This window comes from Callospermophilus lateralis, chromosome 5 (genome assembly GCF_048772815.1).
Source record: "Callospermophilus lateralis isolate mCalLat2 chromosome 5, mCalLat2.hap1, whole genome shotgun sequence".
In the NCBI taxonomy this organism is placed as follows: domain Eukaryota; kingdom Metazoa; phylum Chordata; class Mammalia; order Rodentia; family Sciuridae; genus Callospermophilus; species Callospermophilus lateralis.
Window position 1 is genome coordinate 59,297,826 of NC_135309.1, and position 19,137 is coordinate 59,316,962.

Sequence of the window (19,137 nt, forward strand, 5' to 3'; positions counted from 1 at the left end):
TTTCTCCTCAAGAATTTGTACTTTTTAAAAAATATTAATTTTTAGTTTTAGGTGGATACAATATTTTTTATTTTTATGTGGTGCTGAGTATCGAACCCAGTGCTTCACATGTGCTAGGCGAGCGATGTACCACTTGAGCCACAACCCCGGCCCCAGGAATTTGTACTTTTGCTGTTTTAATCAGGTTTCCGAATGGGTAACAGTAGAGTCGTGTTTAATGTGCCATTTGTGTCCCCAAACGACTCATGCATTATTGAAATACCATGTACTTTTCTTCTCTCTCTTTTTTTAAAACAAGCACTCTACTGACTAAGCTATATTCTCAGCCCTGATCTGTAATTTTTTTTTAATATTTTATTTACATTTTAGTTTTCCGCTGACACAACATCTTTGTTTGTATGTGGTGCTGAGGATCGAACCCGGGCCGCACCCATGCCAGGCAAGCATGCTACCGCTTGAGCCACATCCCCAGCCCCACTTTTCTTCTCTTTCTTAGAACTTATCAAGATATTTCCAGACATTTATTTCATTGATTAGATAATTTTGTGTAAATAATTGATAGTTCGGAATCTCTGTGGACTGGCTAGTGTCAGATTTTGCTTTCTGTTATACCTACAAATTCCCCAACACTCTGTAAACTCCCTTAAAAGAATTATTAACAGTGATTTGTAGGAGGCTGTTTTTTGCAGAAGGTTGAGTTCCACACAATCCATCAAGGAGTATTGAAATTACAATTGATACTAGTATTCATGTTGCTAAATAAAATATAGGCTTGAAAAATGTAAAAATGGCTGTTAATTATAGGCACAGCATTAGTCTTTGTGACCACTATATTCAATCATTATATTCCCCTTCTACACTCCTTATTCTGATTTATTTTTCTTCCAGATAGTGGTTATTCTTGACATATGTATTTGTGCTTTTTTTTTTCCTTTTTAACTGCTTTATTAACTTTATATGTTTCCATTCAAATGGGTAAAACCCTACTGCTGTCAGAAACTTAGGTTGGGTGCAAAGGCTGTCTTCAACCAGAAGCTGGCAACACAAGACCCACTTGACACATGGAAATAACATAAGGTTCATAGCAAACAGATCCATAAAGGCATATCAGGAAAATGCAAGGAAAAGAAAAACAGGGGGAAGCACAGTATTAATCTCATGGAAAATGGACCAAGTCAAGGCATAAGGCAAAATTCATTATGCTGGTCATGGTGATTAGAGAGCTCCTCCAGTAAGAATACATAGACAGTTCCTCAACGCCAGCTCCCCAAGTTTTCTCCTGATTTCTCTCATCTCCTTTCATTTCCATATCATCTCCATCTCTACTCATTCCATTATTGATCTGCCTGTTGGGTATGGTGGACCTGTTTCTATTATTTCCTGCAGGCTGGTGGCTTCACCTCCTCCCAAAGGGCGGCCCTCCTCTCTGTTGCATGGGCTGCTCCATTTCTTCATTTTCCTGGGCCTATCCTTGTCTTCTCAGCCTCCAGATTCTCTCCATCAGGTGGGTTGCCGCTACACTGAGCCCCATAGACCTGATGCCAGCCCGCCCGCCGTGCGCAGTGCAGGTAGCCGAGTGATGACTGTACCCTATGCTGCCTCGCTTTTGTATTTGTGCATTTTGTGACCTTTCTCACAAGAAGTTCCATAAGGGCAGAAATTTCGTATATTTTGTTAACTGCTGGTATCTAAGCTTCTAGGTCAGTGCCTGCACATAGTAGGTAGGTGACCAAATATTGGTAGTGATTATTTTTAAATGAATAAGTCATTCGTATTAGTACTTAAAGTGTCTATTCCCGAATTCCCGTGCCTGTTTATATTAGAGTGAATTTCTTGTTTTCAAAGAAAAGGTTCTGTGGTCTACTTTCAATCTCTTTTAGTAGTTTTCCTAATTTTAATCTGGTTTCAGTTAGGGTTTTCCTGATTCTGGTAGGATTGTTGGTTAATTTTGTTGACTGATCAACTACTAGCAATAGCTTTGGAGTTTGTGCAAAAGCCTCTTAGTATTTTTGCATATGCCAGTAGCAATCTTTGTTAATAAGAATTGTGATCACAAGATTATCTGGAATTTTTGTGTATTACATTTGTTTTAATAACAGGGAAGTTCATTAATTTTCTTTCATGAGAAGTGTTGTAGATCAAATCCCCTTTCCCTTTGGAAGGGATGGTAATTGGATACTAGTGAAACTGATCAGGTAATGTTGGAACAAATGCATATTTAATAGGCACTTTGAGCCTATTATGAAATAAGATTATTTAGTTTTAGGACAGAAGATTTTTCTGTAGGCATATTAATAACCTTTATTTTAAACTCAAGGTTTATTTTTCTTCGAAAAGTTTGGACCATGACTAGATAATAAAGACCACATAGATTCTGAGTTATGGGTATGAAGAGATCACCAGAAACAGATTTGATAGTCACTTGAATAAATGTACTTGTGTTGAGTGGTGTTCAGCTGCCACCAGACAGCTGTTCTAGAGAACCTTATGGTAATATAAAACATGAACAGAGCTCAGACAGCTGTGCCTAATTGGCCTGGCTTTATGTAGAGCATATCTGTTTGAGGAATTTAAAAATCTTTGTTTTGTGGAGATTAGGAATAATTTTGTATAGAATGGTAGCTATTATTTATTGTCTGAAAATGAAAAACTGAATCGTATTTCCTTTTCATCCCCTAGAATTTCTTTTTTCCAAACTAGAATGGTCCTAAAGCAAAAAGTAAGGAGTGGGAAAAAAAAAAAAATTAAGGAGTGAATGCCAAGTTAAGAAAGGTAGCTAGGGGGCTGGTTGTGGCTCAGTAGTAGCGCGCCTGCGTAGCATGCATGAGGCAATGAGTTCCATTCTCAGCACTTCATACAAATAAATAAAATAAAGGTCCATCAACAACTAAAAAATATTTTTAAAAAAAAGAAAGGTAGCTAAACACAGGCAGAGAAAGCCCATCACTGGCTTGGCATATGTTTCTCTTTCATCTTCTCTAGTAACCTCATTTCCATTCAGGAGATTACAGTATATGCCTCAGAAAATTCTCAATCTGTACATTTGTTGATTCTCTTTCATGTAAGATGACAATCTGTAATAGTTTCTTTTTAAAAAATAAATTTTATAGTTGCAGATGGACAGTGTGCCTTTATTTTATTTATTTTTTATGTGGTACTGAGGATCGAACCCAGTGAGTGCCTCACATGCTAGGCAAGTGCTCTGCCACTGAGCTACTGCCCCAGCATGTAATAGTTTCTTAAATGCTAGAAAGTGATGTAAGTAGCCAGAGAGGATTTAGTGGAATTCAAAACTAACTTGAGAGTTGTTTGTTTTCTGGTTTTTCGTATTATTGGTTTGTCTGACATATTAAGGCAGGAGTAAAAATCTCAAGTAATTGTATTTCTGTTTTTTATCTTTGGAAACAGGAATGGCTCTTGTCCAGTTTATTTTTTCAACTGTGTAACTTTAAAGTTTATATTCTTAGGTCCATCAGTCATTATGTCTTGAATGAATTTTTTTTTTCAGGAGAACATATATATCAGTAAGTTTTTTTCACTTAGCAAGCATTTGATGAACACAGATTCTTGACCTTGTCTACTCTTTTGCATATGTGGTACCATAAAAATCTCTGGGAAATTTTATGCACATTTAATATCTAGAAGTTAGCTTTATACTTTATTCTAGGCATGTAATCTGCCAAAAAAGGGACCATTTATAATTCAGGTCTTTAGTCTGTGTGTGTGTGTGTGTGTGTGTGTGTGTGTGTTGCTGGTGATTGAACCCAGGGCCTTGTGCATGTGAGACAAGCACTCTACCAACTGAGCTATATCCCCAGGTCTTTAATTTTTTAGTGTGACTTTTTGCGCATACATTGTTTTTAATTTTTTTTTTAGCTGTCAATGGGCCTTTATTTATTTTATATATATGTGGTGCTGAGAATGGAACCCAGCGCCATACAACCCAGCCCACACATACATTTTTGTATATGGAAATCAAAGAACAAGGACAAAAGTACCTGAGGAAAAATGAAATTTATGTCTCTTTTAAAATAAGCAAACCAAACTGAAGCATGTCTATAGGTCCTGTCCTAAAAGTGAACACAGATTCTTTGCCTACAACTACATTGTGAGTGATTAAGAGAAGCGCTCATTCTTTTGTCATTGTGCTACTGGTCAAACTAGAAATTTCTTTTTTAAAAAAAGATTTTTTTAATTTTATTTTTATTTTTAGTTGTAGTTGGACACATACCTTTACTTATTTATTTATTTATTTTTATATGGTGCTGAGGATTGAACCCAGGGCCTTGCACGTGCTAGGCAAGCGCTCTACCACTGAGCCATAACCCCAACCCCCCCCAACTAGAAATTTCATTCAGCTAAGCATTTGTGTCAGGTGTTACACAGTAGGACCAAGAAAATGTTAATAGAACGGTGATAATTTGCCAATACCTAATTTAAACTATTTTGTATTGAGCTTCTAATTGTTCTACAATTAGTTCCTACAAGTTTTGTGATTGATTTCTTTTTATTCTCTGTTTAACTGATCTTTTTAAAAGAGTTTATGGTAATGATATGCTTCTTAATTAATTTTCAAGTAGTTATTGTTTTCATAACTTACTAGGTCTTAAATGATTTTCAGCATATTATTATGTATGTGGTATGACTGGGAAAACTGTTCTCTACAGTTATTTTATATAGTAATTATGTATTTCCCGAAGAGGTTCATTGAACATTTCTAGTAGTTCTGTAACTGGGTGCATTTTCTAACTTCTACTTTCTTAGAGGTAGGACCAGTCTGAGGTACACCCAAACAAATGAAGAACATAAAGAAAGTGAGACTGAGTTTTTCCAACAGAAGGGGTAGTACAGAGGGCAAAGTTTAGACCCTGAGTTCCACAGACAATTACTTAAGTAGAGAAGCCAAGGTTAATGTCAATGTCAAACTATAGATTGAACAACCAATATGGTCAGAGCAGTAAGGTACATGGTATTGATGGTGGTAAGAGATGGCAGGAGAAATTTAGAAAGTGATGGAGTAACCTATTGCATCTGTGTTAGTCTAACAGGACTCTGCAAAGGATAGCTATGTGTCCCAGACAGTTAATGGTGCTAGGTCTTATTGGGAAAATACACCATAGTATATCACTAAAGCCATATCTTCCTCTTTAGTCATTACTGGAGAATGTTAACAGGAATGTAAATATATACTTTCTAGCTGCTTATTTCTTTAATGATCAAATATATAATTAGAACTGCCTGCTTAATGTGACAAGTGTAATTCAAGCTTATTTGAAATGAAAGCTAACTTTGCTAAGGGAGGGAATTCTTAGGATATAGTTTTATAAAGCTGTTTGTTTTCTTGGTTGTGGTGTTTTTTTTTTCTTTTGTAGAATATTTAAAGGAAATGGGAATACTTTATATGACTTATTCAGGAGTGCACATATTTGTAGCATTAGATTCACACTGAATTTAAATGAAAACACTAGAAATTCTTTCTCTGGAGGTAGAAATAGTTTAGTCGGGCAGGTCAGTGACACTGAACAAAGCAAGTCAGGAAATATAGTCAAAGAAAATATTGTCAAAGAAAAATGTATTCTAACACCTTCAGTGATAACTTCTAATGACTTTGGATCCCTATTTAAATTGCTTTTTGTTTCACGACACTGTCAGATATCTCTGCATTTAATAGCTTCAGCAAATTAGTATGTGTATGTTTCAGGATGTCAATTCTGCAGGTTTCTGCACTCTGACCAGTTATCTGCTGATAACTACATTTGGGCTGTCCACACTGTATTCAGTGATGAGAAGCAATAGAGTTAGAAACCTAAAAGATTATGTTCAAAATATTAACTCACTGCATGTCCTCCATGTGTTCTTAATCTTGTGGACATAAAACTCATTGATTCAAGATTATTAATCTGATGGAGACTTGGGTGTAGTCTTGTGCTTGTGTGTGGTATACAGGATTTAACTTAGGGATGCATTCTTAACTACTGGGCTTCATCCTCAGTCCTTTATATTTTTAATTTTGATATAGAATCTTGCTAAATTGCCAAGACTGTCCTCAAATTTGTAATCCTCCTGTTTCAGCCTTCCTACTAGTTGGTATTACACCATGTCCAGCTTGAGTGTAATCTTAAGAATGTTTCATGATTCATCCATTCTTGGAAATTGGTAGGGTGAGTTGTTAGGGAGGATATTTCAGAATGTGACTAACAGAGAATATATAAGTATCAGTTACTTTTTTTTTCCTTGAAAAAGACATGGCATTTTACATGGGATGAAAAAAGCAGAAAACTAGGACTGTTGGGATAAACCCTGGAGGGAGCTTTCTAGGAAGGTATGTGTGGAGGGTCCCCCCCCCCTTTTTTTGGTGCTGAGAATCAAACCTAGGGTGTCAGAATGCATGCGCTATCACTGAGCTGTACCCCCAGCCCCACGTTCTTTTAACAGTTAACAAAATGACAGTAATGTCCAGGCTTTCTGTTTCTGTATAGAAGATATAGAGATAATAAGAATGGGCCTTCCCCTCAAAGAGTTCTGTCTTTTGGAGTAGTAAAGCACATCCAGAAACATAGGAATTTGTATGATCAGTGTAATTTTAAAGTGTGTGCAAGATGTAGAAGTAGTAGTCATCAACTCTCCTCCCTTTATTAGCTTTATGAAACATTAATTTTTCGCCACCGTTAATGTTATGGATTCAAGGAGGAAGAAGAGAAATGTATTTACACAGAATAATTTGTACAGCTGAAGGGTGTTTGGGATGTAAGGACAACTACAAGAACTATCTGCCCTAAGCTCCCTTTGCAGTACTCCTTACAAGTCCTTCTTTATTGCTTTACTTGAGCATCTACAAGATAAACCTTTATGTCACCCAGACAGCTAAATACCTAAGTGTAGTGTCATGGGCTAGTGTCTGACCTACAGCAGTAGAAAGGTATTCAGGGTCCAGAAAAAGAAAGAAAAATCTCCTAAAATGCAAAGTATACTCCACCAGGAACCCTGTCTTATCTTTCTATCTGGGTAGTACATAGTAGATATTCAATGTTTCTTGGATTAAATAAGTAAGTTTTAAAAATTTAGGGCCTAGACTGAGCCCTTCTTTCTCTGCCTTCAAACTCTCTGGTGTACTTGTGTATAAAATGTTATTCTGCATTTTGGGAGGGGATTAGAAAAACCAAAAAGTTCACTCACAAACTTATAGGAGAAGAGACTATAAATTACTTGGCATCACAGAAAGTGGCTTGTGTTGGACAATATAATGCCTGCTGTCTTTCTGTGCAAGAAGGCCATGGTGGCTTGTAGGGCAGATCTAGGTTGATTGGGCTCAGAATAAGCTTCATCCTCAGTAAACAGAAGATGCTTTTCTACTGATAAACTGTTACATTAAATATATGACTTTAGGTTTTGCTCTGAACTTTGTATTTCTTGCTGTGGTTTGTTGCTTTTTCTTTCTTTCTTTTTTTCTTTACAATTTTTTTTGGGGGGGAGCATCTACTCTGAAAGAAGATGTCCTATGCATTGTAGTAGAATGTTGAACCAAGTGCAGTGGAATCCAAATGTCTTTTTTTTTTTTTTTTTTTTCCTGCTAGGAGAGATAAAGCAAAAAAGCTTTAAAGAAGAAGAGATGATATTTGTTTGGTCTCAGTTTTGAATGATAGGAGTTAAATGGAGTTAAGAATTAGAATAGATGACACTGGAGTTGGGGAGAATAAGATCCAAAGCCAGAAGGTATTCAAGACTTGTGTCCTGAAGGTCTCTCTGCAGGAGGCTATGCCATGCTACGCTAAAGAGCTTGGACATTAGATAATCAGAAGTTTTCAAACCACATGCAGAAAACTAGGTCTGTTGGGATAATGATTGATAGGATACCATACCCTGCACACTGTCTTTAATCCTAGCATCTCCATGCATAAACAAACACAAAATAAAACATGCTTTTAAAAGTACTGTTATTGGCTATTAAAAGGTTTTATGTTAGAAGATTTATACTTTTTGAATGATAAAATCTTAAAACCTCAACTCTTTGGCAGGGGGATATCGTGTTTTTTTCATGGTGTTACCTGGTTTAATTTGTTTTTTACTAATCATGTCATGCCTTCTAACAATTTATTAGTTCCAGTTTTCACTACTCTCTGATTGTAGTTTATTTCCATAGTTCAAATTTTGAACGATGAAATCTGAATTGTTGCTGGTCAGAGATTGGCTTCCAGAGTCAGATATTTACCTCTAGTCTAGTTGGATATAAGCAGGCCCTGATAGGAGTTGTGATTGTTGTAGTCCCTCAAGACAAGGATTAGGCCAGTTTCCAGTTCCTCAGTGGGAACCATTCATTCTTTTCTTGTGTACAAGTGTTCAGAATATTCTCTGTGTACATTGTGTGTATTGATATATATATATATATATATATATATATATATATATATATATATATATACACACACACACACACACACACACACAAGATTTTTTTTTCCCCACAGAAGGAAATTTAAGAGGTGGTTACTTTCCTTTGGAGGCACTTTTTTTTAAACTGCCCTCCCCACCATTATTCGAGCTTCTAATCACGTACATGTTTTTAAAAACCTAACAGTTGGTATTCGCTGGGAAGTATACTTCTGTATAGGGGAAAAAGCCAAATAATAAATTCTTTGCAATTGTAAAAACATCTCCAGCCTCTGATTTAAATCTACCTAATTTGCTCAGCAAGGTGGAAGAGCTTTAAAGTAGCATTTATAATGGAGCAGTTTATATTTTCATAGACTATCACTGTTTTAAGTGACTAAGAACTTGACATTAAATAGACACTGTCAGCGTTATATGGCTGAACTTAAAGCTCTTAGAAAGTTTCAGCTGCTAGCACTAAGAAACTCAAGGTACTCATCCATTTTAGTCCTCTTCTTACCTTATTTTGTTTTGTGAAAGAACCATATTTTAGTCATCTGGGTGCACTGCCTGATTAATTTTTTGTCTTCTTGTATTTTCTACACTACAAAATGTTGCACAGTGGAAGATTCTCAAGCTATATGCATGTACTACCCATAAAATCAGTGTGATTCAATAAGTACACGAAGAAGATACTTCATAAAATATACCCATTTTTACAGAACACTGCAGTAGTCTAATATCATTGTGATATTTTGTTCTCCATCATTCTTGGTAGGTTGTCGGTCCGTGGAAAGCATAGGTTTACTCTGCAGTTATGAAGCACCACATTATGGTCTAAGATTGAAACACTAAATAATGGTGAAGCATAGATTTTGTAATTTTTAAATAATTTTGAACTAGTAGCTTTTGTTAAGTATTGTGCAGAACTCAACAAAATACAGTTTTACTTTAAATCATGTATTATGCTATGTATCCTATTCCAACTCTGGCCACTTTATAGTGGAATAAAATAGTGGCTCCTTTACAAGATGCAATTCCATTTCTGTGGAGACCCAGTGCTTGAATGAAGTGGTGAATAACCATTATGGCTGTAGGTTATGATTCTGTGGTTTTCTTTAACCTCTTCTAAACTAGTTTTCAGTGAAAGCCTGCCATCTTGTGGCTTTTAGAAATACAGATTTTAGTAAAAAGATTTGAGATTTTAGTTATATTATGATACCAAAATGTGTAAGAAGTCTTTAAGTTGTATTTTCTTACCATTTGGTTGATTTTTTTAAAAAATTCATTTTCTTTTAACATTACAAGACTATTTTAACTTTTCTATTAACTAAAAAATTTCTTTTTCAAAAGTCAGTAGTAGAAATAACTTCTACATTAGCAATTTTACTTAAGAACAGTTATTGAAAATTTGATATTAAGACTTCTTATATAACTAATGATAGTTACTTGAATGAGAAAAAAAATTCTGTCTTTTAAAATAAAATCATTGGACAAACTGTATCCAAACGAACTTGTAATTTATAATGTAGAACCCAATTTAATAATAAAAAAACTAATACTAAAGGAAAAAAAATCTCAATTAAAACTTCATTTTGCCTGGCATGGTGGCACATGCCTGTAATCCCAGTGCTCCAGAGGAGGCTGAGACAGGAGGATCTCAAACCCAACCTCACAGACCCTGTCTCTAAATAAAATACAAAATTGGGCTGGGGATGTAGCTCAAGTGGTTGAGTGCCCCTGAATTCAATCCCTGGCACCAAGGTCAATCAATCCATCCTAATGTTTTTTTCAGTATTTTTTTTTTGTCAGCATTATATGGCTGATTGACCTTTATTTATTCACGTATTTATATGTGGTGCTGAGAATTGAACCCAGTGACTCACACATAGGAGGCAAGTGCTCTACCACTGAGCCACAAAACCTAGCCCTCCATCCTCATTTTTTGGTAGTTAACAATATAAAATAATTTTTCTACAAAATATTAGGAAGGCTCTTATTTGTAGTTAGGGAAATTTCAAGTCACTTCATATAAGAAGTGGAAGTTGCTTTTAAGCTTTAGGGGTCAGTTAAATTCTAATTAACATTTACACTCACATAGTACACATGTATCTTAATGTTATACCACCAAGCAAAAAACACATAACAAGAGAATTTCTATATAACTGATACATCATTAAGGTATAAAATTGCTTCTTAAAATAACTTACTTCTGACTGGGGGGCTGTAGCTGAGTTGTAGAGTACTTGCCTAGCCTGCACAAGGCTCTGGGTTTGATCCCTAGTAATACTACCACCAACAACAAAATAAAAACACAACCAATACTCACAAAAGTAACTTTTCATTCTCAGGTAATTAATCTAATTTTATATCTTGCTTGTCTCCTATATATCTTGCGTTTGTGTTGTTGTATTTAAAATAAACTTCTTTTTTCAAAAAAAATCTTTTTTTAATGTGTCTCTTCATAGAAAAGGATGAAATGTGTTCTTATTCAGACAACCAACACTAGTAGTGATGTGACAGTGAAGGAGAATATTGTTATCTACCAAAAACTCTAGATCTAACGCCCCTGAATTGCTTTTCTAATAGGTTTGGGTAGCCCTTATTTAAACCACCTCTTTTATTTTCCTTTTAGCAGGCAAGGAGAAGGATTCAAAATCAGGGGTATAATTTGATATCTGTGCTTTTTCAAATGTATTACAGTTATGCTAAGAAAGAATCTGATCTGAATGGTGCCCAGATCAAGCTTCGAGAATATGAAGCAGCACTGAACTCTAAAGATGCAGCTCTGGCTACTGCCCTTGGCGACAAAAAAAGTTTAGAGGCAGATTTAGAGGATCTGAAGGATCAGATTGCCCAGGTAAGGTAAACGCTGTGAGCCATGTTTGGAAGGTTAATTACCATGTGTCTTAATCCTTGGTTTGATTGATTTTTTTTTTTAATATTTATTTTTTAGTTTTAGGTGGACACAACATCTTTATTTGTATGTGGTGCTGAGGGTCGAACCCAGCGCCAGGCGCATGCCAGGCGAGTGCACTACCGCTTGAGTCATATCCCCAGCCCTGATTGATTGATTTTTAAAGGCTATATGTTTATTGTGGAATTTTAGTTTTTTGGGGGTTTGTTTGGATCAGTTACCTGAAGAAAGTTTTTAGGTATCTTAACATGTAAAGCTCAATCACCTCTCAGTCGTTCTGTGGGGGTTATATAGATCTTGCAATTCTTTCTTGTGCAGATGCTCTCAGAACCTATTTCACGATTGTACTAAAATGTGAGGTGAGGAAAGAAGATGTTGCAATGCTTGCACACAGGAAAATATCAAAGTGGTTAACTAAAAATCATTGGTTTGATTTTAAAAATAGGAATGATAGGTCTTTGTTCTGTACTCTGTTGGCCATTTTAACAGGTGATCTGTTTGGTACCCTGTAAGTGGGATCAGCAAATGAACCCAAAATTCTGTGGTAAAGGTTAAAATATGGTAATTATACCTTTATAAATGTGTAGAAATTGTAATATTTGATTCGATTCATATATATTAAATTCATTGCTAAATGATTGCTGTGTAATTTTATCACATTTTTTTCCCCCTTGTAATAGTTGGAAGCCTCTTTATCTGCTGCCAAAAAACAGTTAGCAGATGAAACTTTACTTAAAGTGGATTTGGAGAATCGATGTCAGAGCCTTACTGAGGACTTGGAGTTTCGTAAAAGCATGTACGAAGAGGTAATTATATATAATTTTACTTTTAAGGAAAAAAAACATGTAAAAGTACAAATTATTTAAATATGATTTATTTCCCACAAGAAATGTGGGAAATCTAATGATGAAGGGATAAGATTTGGGATTAGGAGAAATTTTGCAGGCAAACTGTTCAAGTTGTTGATGCCAGAAAGACTGCATCTGGACTGGGCGTATAGCTTGGAGCACTTGGCTAGGGTGCTTAAGGTTCTGGGTTGGATCCTTAGTACCTCTGTAATAAAAAAAGAAAACAAAAGACTGCATTGAAGAGCATAAGCTGTTAAGATAAACATAAGCTGTCACTTCATCTGAGTTATAAAGGCTTGGTCACAGCTGCTAATTACTGTCAACATGTTAAACATTTGCATTAGTTATCTCTTGCTGATTAAATAGAGTACTCCAAAATTTAACAATCTAAAACCATGGGCTTAAGTGGTGGTTCTGTTGCAGGGTCTCCTGAGGTGCAGTCAAGCTTTCAACCTGGGCTGGAGAAACTGCTTCCTAGGCAGGAGGTATCAGTTCCTTGCCACTTGGTCTCTATAGGGCTACTCATGATTATGCCTTTCCCCAAGAATGAGCCATGAGAGGGAGAGTGAGCATGAGACCAAGAGAGAAGCTTCATTATTTCTGTAGCCTACTTGCAGCAGTGACAAATGTACCATTTTCACACTGATTAATTGTGAGGAAGGGGATTACATTAGGATATGAATACCTGGAGGCAGCAATCATGGGGACCCATCTTGAAGTCTAGCTACTTACAGCAATTATAGGTACATATGAGAATTTTTAAATAGCATTTGTAATCCTTAACTTCTGTGTCAAGGGTGGGTAGATAGATGCAACATATGCCAAATAGAGGAAGTAGTAAAATTGAAGAAAAGGAATGTATATCTCCTAAAAATTGTAAAAGGTTTGGATTAGTAGTGTTATTTTGAAAATAGTAACTATCAAAGACTTAAAAATAGGAATTCATGGGCTGGGGATGTGGCTCAAGTGGTAGCGCGCTTGCCTGGCATGTGTGCGGCCTGGGTTCAATCCTCAGCACCACATACAAACAAAGATGTTGTGTCCGCCAAAAACTAAAAAATAAATATTAAAATTCTCTCTCTCTCTCTCTCTCTCTCTCTCAAAAAAAATACAAGTGAGAGAAAAGTCCTATTTAAAAAAATAGGAATTCATTATAGTAGTCAAAAACATTTGTAATTGAAAATAATAAAAATCCAATCATTTTTATTAATGGTGTTTAAATAATTAAAATAGGCATCTTTGGTGCCAGTTGCACTGGACAAGCAAACAGATCTTGGATGACTTTTGAGTCTGTTTATTCTTTAAAAGGAAATGCTTACACTATTTTTTCTCCAAAGTGTGACAAGGATCAAATGAAATGCTGTTTGAAAGTGCTTTTTGACATGTAGTGCTGTTATATAATTCTCGACTAGTGTTGCTTTATAAAACCACTTTTGTTTGTTTTTGCAATGTGGGGATTGAACTTAGAACCTTGTGGATGCTAGGCAAGTGCTTTATCACAAAATCAGATATTATGCGAAGTTGATTTATATTTTTGTACTTTTAAAATTGTCCTTGATGTATTGCTTGTTTTTTGTTATAATGTCTGGATTGCCAGGAGTAGATTATTTATTCTTTGTAAGGTCACTGATTCTGCATAAAATTTGAAAAATGGCATCAGTAAAACATAATCTTATATTTTTAGAGTGGGTAGCATTTTTGAATATTTGGGGCTTACCTTTTTGATAATAGTTTTATTTTTATTTTTTTGCACATTGAAGTCATTTCAGTAGATATACCTGATTTCCTTGTTTATGGATAGGTAAGAGGGGAAAAAGGAGGGAGAAAACGGAAGAGTAAGTGAGGTAGACAAAGGGCATACCATTAGTAGGTGTTCACTGTTTGTTGTAGCCTTCATTTGCACGTTTATGTAAGTATCATTTGCTAAACAGATGTGAACCCTGGGAGGTTGATAGCAGAACTGGAATATGAACTCTGATTTTCTGATATATATATATATTTTTTTGCTTGTTTCTGTCAAGTAAATTTTCCTCTTCAGTGGCTAAAAGAAAGGATAATGGCTAAAAGAAAGGATGAGAAAATGTACTGGAAAATATAAGCATCAAGCAACTTCAGTGGGTTTTACCTCCCTCTTGTGGCTTTTGTAATTATTGCCACTAAACAAATCTTTTACTTTCATAGTGAGAAACTGGAATGGAAATTTCATTCTTGCCCTTGTGTTCTTAGACACAGATTTTATTTGGTAACTTAAAACAGTGAAGGATCATGATTATTCTACCTCTTCTTTAATAGTGAGTTTATATGTAGTTGAGTTAGTCAAGTAATATTATTAATAAGACCCTATCCTCCATATCTCTTGATTAGGAAAAGAAGTCATGTAAATTCTTTGCTCTGCCTATTACTATAATAAATTTATTGCAGATAAAATTTTAACTTGTAGTTGTCTGGACTGATAGTTTTAACTCTCCATATGTATCTTTTTCAAAATAGTTTCACCCTGAAGTGACTGTTTTCTTCATTCCGTTTTTCTTTTTTTTTTTAAATGTGTATTTTTTTTTGAGAGAGAGAGAATGAATCTTTTTTGTTGATGGACACAACACAATTCCTTTATTTTTATGTGGTGTGTGGTGCTGAGAATCGAACCTGGGTCCTACCTGTGCTAGGCGAACGCTCTACCACTGAGCTACAATCCCAGCCCCTTCATTCTGTTTTTCTTTTTCTTTCTTTTTTTTTTAATATTTATTTTTCAGGGCTGGGGATGTGGCTCAAGCGCTAGCGAGCTTGCCTGGCATGCGTGCGGCCTGGGTTCGAACCTCAGCACCACATACAAAAACAAAGATGTTGTGTCCGCCGAAAACTAAAAATAAATATTGAAAAAATTCTCTCTCTCTCTCTCTCTCTCTCTTAAAAAAATTTTTTTAAATTTTTTAGTTTTCGGCAGACACAACGTCTTTGTTTGTATGTGGTGCTGAGGATTGAACCTGGGCCGCACGCATGCCACTCGAGCGCGCTACCGCTTGAGCCACATCCCCCGCCCAATTCTGTTTTTCTTAAATGATTCGCTTAGTCTCCATCAATATAGAAAATGGATATTTTTAAAAATATGGTTTTCTATAACCTATTACTAGAAATTTTTAGAAAAAAGTAGGATTGTTTCAATTTTATTAGGGGTAAAAGGTTCTCCTTTTTTGTCCTATATCACTCATTTCATGTTGTAGTAATAAACTCAAGTGTCTGAAGTATTTTTCTTTCAATTTAGAAAAACAATTGCTGTTCAGTGTTTAATATAGTATACTGTCTAGTCATCCATGATTACATGGCACTTGAAAAAACTTTAAAAATCACTCAGGAGGTCATTTCATGCTTTTAGAGAATGCTTTGTTCCTGTGACGACATAGACAGTTCCTACAGCTTGATGTACTACCATTTCTGTTATTAATTCTATCTCAAAAAATCTCTCACCTGAAAACTAAGGCAACAAAGTACATCCACATGCTTGTTCCAGGACAGACTTGAGGAAGTTGGTGTGTAAAACTTCACATGGCTCTAATATCCCTCAGATTGTACCATTGCAGCCGTGGTAAATAATTTATTTGATTTTTGTCATTTTTTTTCTACCCTCAGGAAATTAATGAGACAAGAAGAAAGCACGAAACACGCTTGGTAGAGGTGGATTCTGGACGTCAGATCGAGTATGAATACAAGCTGGCTCAAGCCCTTCATGAGATGAGAGAGCAACATGATGCCCAAGTGAGGCTATACAAGGAAGAGCTTGAGCAGACCTACCATGCCAAAGTGAGCATTCTTCAGAGGGTTTGTTTTAAAATCCAAAGTCAGTACTTGACAGTCACCCTAAAGTGACTGTTGTTTGCTTTGTTCTGTTTTTCTTAAATGATTCACTTAGTCTCCATCAATAAAAAACGGGTGTTTTTTTAAACTGTGGGTTTCTATAACCTATTATTACTAGAAATTTTTAGAAAAAGGTAGGATTGTTTTAATTTTATTTTTGTCCCATTTATCACTCATTTCATGTTGTTGTAGTTGAATGCAAGTGTCTGAAATAATTTTTTTTCAATCTTTATTTTATTTTTATGTGGTGGCTGAGGATTGAACCCAGTGTCTCACACATGCTAGGCGAGCAAGCCCTCTACTTCTGAACCTCAACCCCAGCCCTGAAATAATTTTCTTCCAATAACAAAGTACTGATCATGCTGCCCTAACATCCATTTAGTAGTAAATGAATGTTGGACGTCTTCTGCTTCTGATTTCCATACCATTATTATACATAGACTGTGACCACTGTACTTTGGCTTTTTTTTTGTACAAGGCCAAATAGTCTCTATTTCTTCCTCTGTCATTGTTATTTATATAAAAGGTATTATAGAAATATTGTACTTCTATTAGCCAAAAATAAAAAAAATATAAAAATCAGGCTTTGCTGGTAAATGATTTTACCTCATGTATTACTGGGGATACAGCTCAGTTGATAGAGTGTGCCTCAAATACACAAGACCCTGGTTCAACCTCCCAGCACCAAAAGAAAAAAAAAAAAAAAAGAAAAAAGATTTAATTAAAAGAATATTAAAATTCTCTCTCTCTCTCTCCTCTCTCACTCTCTCTTTAAAAAAAAAATAATTATTAGGGGCAAACTTAGAAAATTAGAGAGATAAGAGTCTTTGAACGTAATTTCCATTGCATGACCTCCCAACTGTTCATATTGGGTTTTAGTCATTTTATGAAGTAGCATTTGGCTCATGAAAGAGAACTTATAAAACTGTCCAACAGTTACTGAATGCTGGTCTCTGCACTAGACAGAAAAGGAGCTAAAGTCAGGATCAATCAATCACACACTGTGTCTTAAAGGGAGCCGGTTAGGAGATGTAGAAACATGTTCCTGAGACAACACATGCATACATGGTAGAATGTTACGGGCATTTGGAGGAATGGGGTATTTACCTGAGGGACTGTCTTTGCTTCTGAAGGAAGCATTTCTATCTGGTGTGAGATAATCTATTCTGTATTGGATTTGGTGGCTTAGGGATATGTGATATTTTCTTACAAACATCATCACCCTTGCTACTACACACTTTCTTTATTAGCAGTGTTATCCTTGCCATTAAAGGTTTAGTGGATGAAATATTGAAGTACTAAACTTTGGGGGATGACCAGATACATTAATGTTGTTAAATAAAGCTCATATTTTAGAAAGTGAATTCAAAAGTCAGACAGACTTAAGGTAATTCAAACCACATCAGCAAACTTCATGATGCTTTTCCTGTGTTTCATCAGCCAGTTACCAGCAGGACTTAGGTTTAAAATGTCTTTAGGTGAATTATGCTTCCTCATTTGTTAGTTTTAATTTACATCTTAAGGCTGACTGTGACTTGCTGTGTCTTTTAGCTTGAGAATGCCAGACTGTCCTCAGAAATGAATACGTCTACTGTCAACAGTGCCAGGGAAGAACTGATGGAAAGTCGAATGAGAATTGAAAGCCTTTCATCTCAACTTTCTAATCTACAGAAAGAGGTAAGTATCTTCCTCTGTGAAAGACCACCTCTACAACAATGGTCTACCTGCTTTGCCTGCCTTCTCTCTGTTTGTCACACATGATGGTGCTATTTTGCACTCAGGTTTTCATAATTCTAGATTTTTTTGTTTTGCTTTGTATAAGCATCCGCTAAGGCAGATACTACTATCCCTAGTTAACATATTACATGAAGCTAAGGAAATTGCTAGTTTCTTCACTGGACCTAGGACCTAGGACTTGGGTTTTCTGCTGTGTTCAATAGCTTCATCTTTACAGGGTGCTATTCTTGGTACATTTCCCTCTTTTTTTGGTCATGATTAGAAACCACAATGAAGCAAACCATGCAAAAGTGGATAGTGAATACTTTGTGTTTCTAGACACTCTACTTGTGCTTAAAATACTTAATTAGGATCATGGGAAGTAGCATTAATATATGTATTGGTTAAAAATTTGGTGGCTTCATTCATTCATTCATTGGTATATACTAGTAACAGATGACTCCATTGCTGCTTTGTTCACTGGCTGCCTTCCAGTCCATGGTGATGTGCTTCAGGTGCAGTTTTAGCAGGTATGGACATGGCTTCAAGTCACTTCAGGATAGGGTAAAGTCAGTATGGATCCAGAGGACATAGACAGCTGTGTGAATATACAGCATGATTTGGTGATTTGTTGCTCACTTTAATCACTTGGGAAGTAACTTCTACTTCCATTTTTCTTAAGGGAGGACATCTTGTTCTGATTTTTCTTTTTTTGGTACTGGGGATTGAACTCAGGGACACGTGATCACTGAGCCACATCCCTAGCCCTGTTTTGTATTTTTTATTTAAAGACAGGGTCTCACTGAGTTGCTTAGCGCCTCGCTTTTTGCTAAGACTGGCTTTGAACTCATTATCCTCCTGCCTTAGCCTCCTGAGCTGCTGAGATTACTGGCATGCACCACAATGCCTAGCTTATTTTGAATTTTTTACATAGGAATAAACTTGATTGAACTTTTTTTTTTTTTGTCATTTTTAGTATAAATCTTCTGATTATAAAACTGAGTACATTTATTGTGGGAATTCAGAAAACAGAAGATGAGTTACATAAATTAGGTGATGTAAAAAGTTAGTTAACATTAGTTTATATTGTCAGAGATACTTTATTACATAATATAAAATTTTGAATTAATTTAGAACTGTATTCTTCTGATAGTATTTAAGGGTTTTCATTTAACATTGGAGCTAGAAGGACCTTATAGTTCATTTTGGTTCAACCACAGACCTGGGTAACTTCAGTGACATAGCTAAAGGCTGTAGGCTAATATAGGTTTTTTTCTTGGAGTTCCAGTTTTCCCTTTATACCTTGCTTAGATTTTCTTTAAAGAACTTAACAATTTGTTTTCCATAATCTGACTTATTCTTTCGTATTGCTACAACAAAATATCATGGGCTTCGTAGCTGGCTTATAAATAGCAGAAATTCGTGGGTCTTTTTTTTTTT

The 19,137-nt window shown here is 35.6% G+C and overlaps 1 protein-coding gene across 1 annotated transcript in view; it reads left to right on the forward strand.

Moving 5' to 3' along the window:
- Positions 1–19,137, forward strand: part of Lmnb1 (lamin B1) — a 53,842-nt gene that overhangs the window by 12,405 nt on the left and 22,300 nt on the right. The window contains exons 3-6 of the mRNA XM_076855902.1: positions 11,071–11,227; positions 11,965–12,090; positions 15,757–15,927; positions 17,533–17,658. Of these exons, the coding sequence (XP_076712017.1) occupies positions 11,071–11,227; positions 11,965–12,090; positions 15,757–15,927; positions 17,533–17,658 (580 nt within the window). The remainder of the gene's footprint in view (positions 1–11,070; positions 11,228–11,964; positions 12,091–15,756; positions 15,928–17,532; positions 17,659–19,137) is intronic.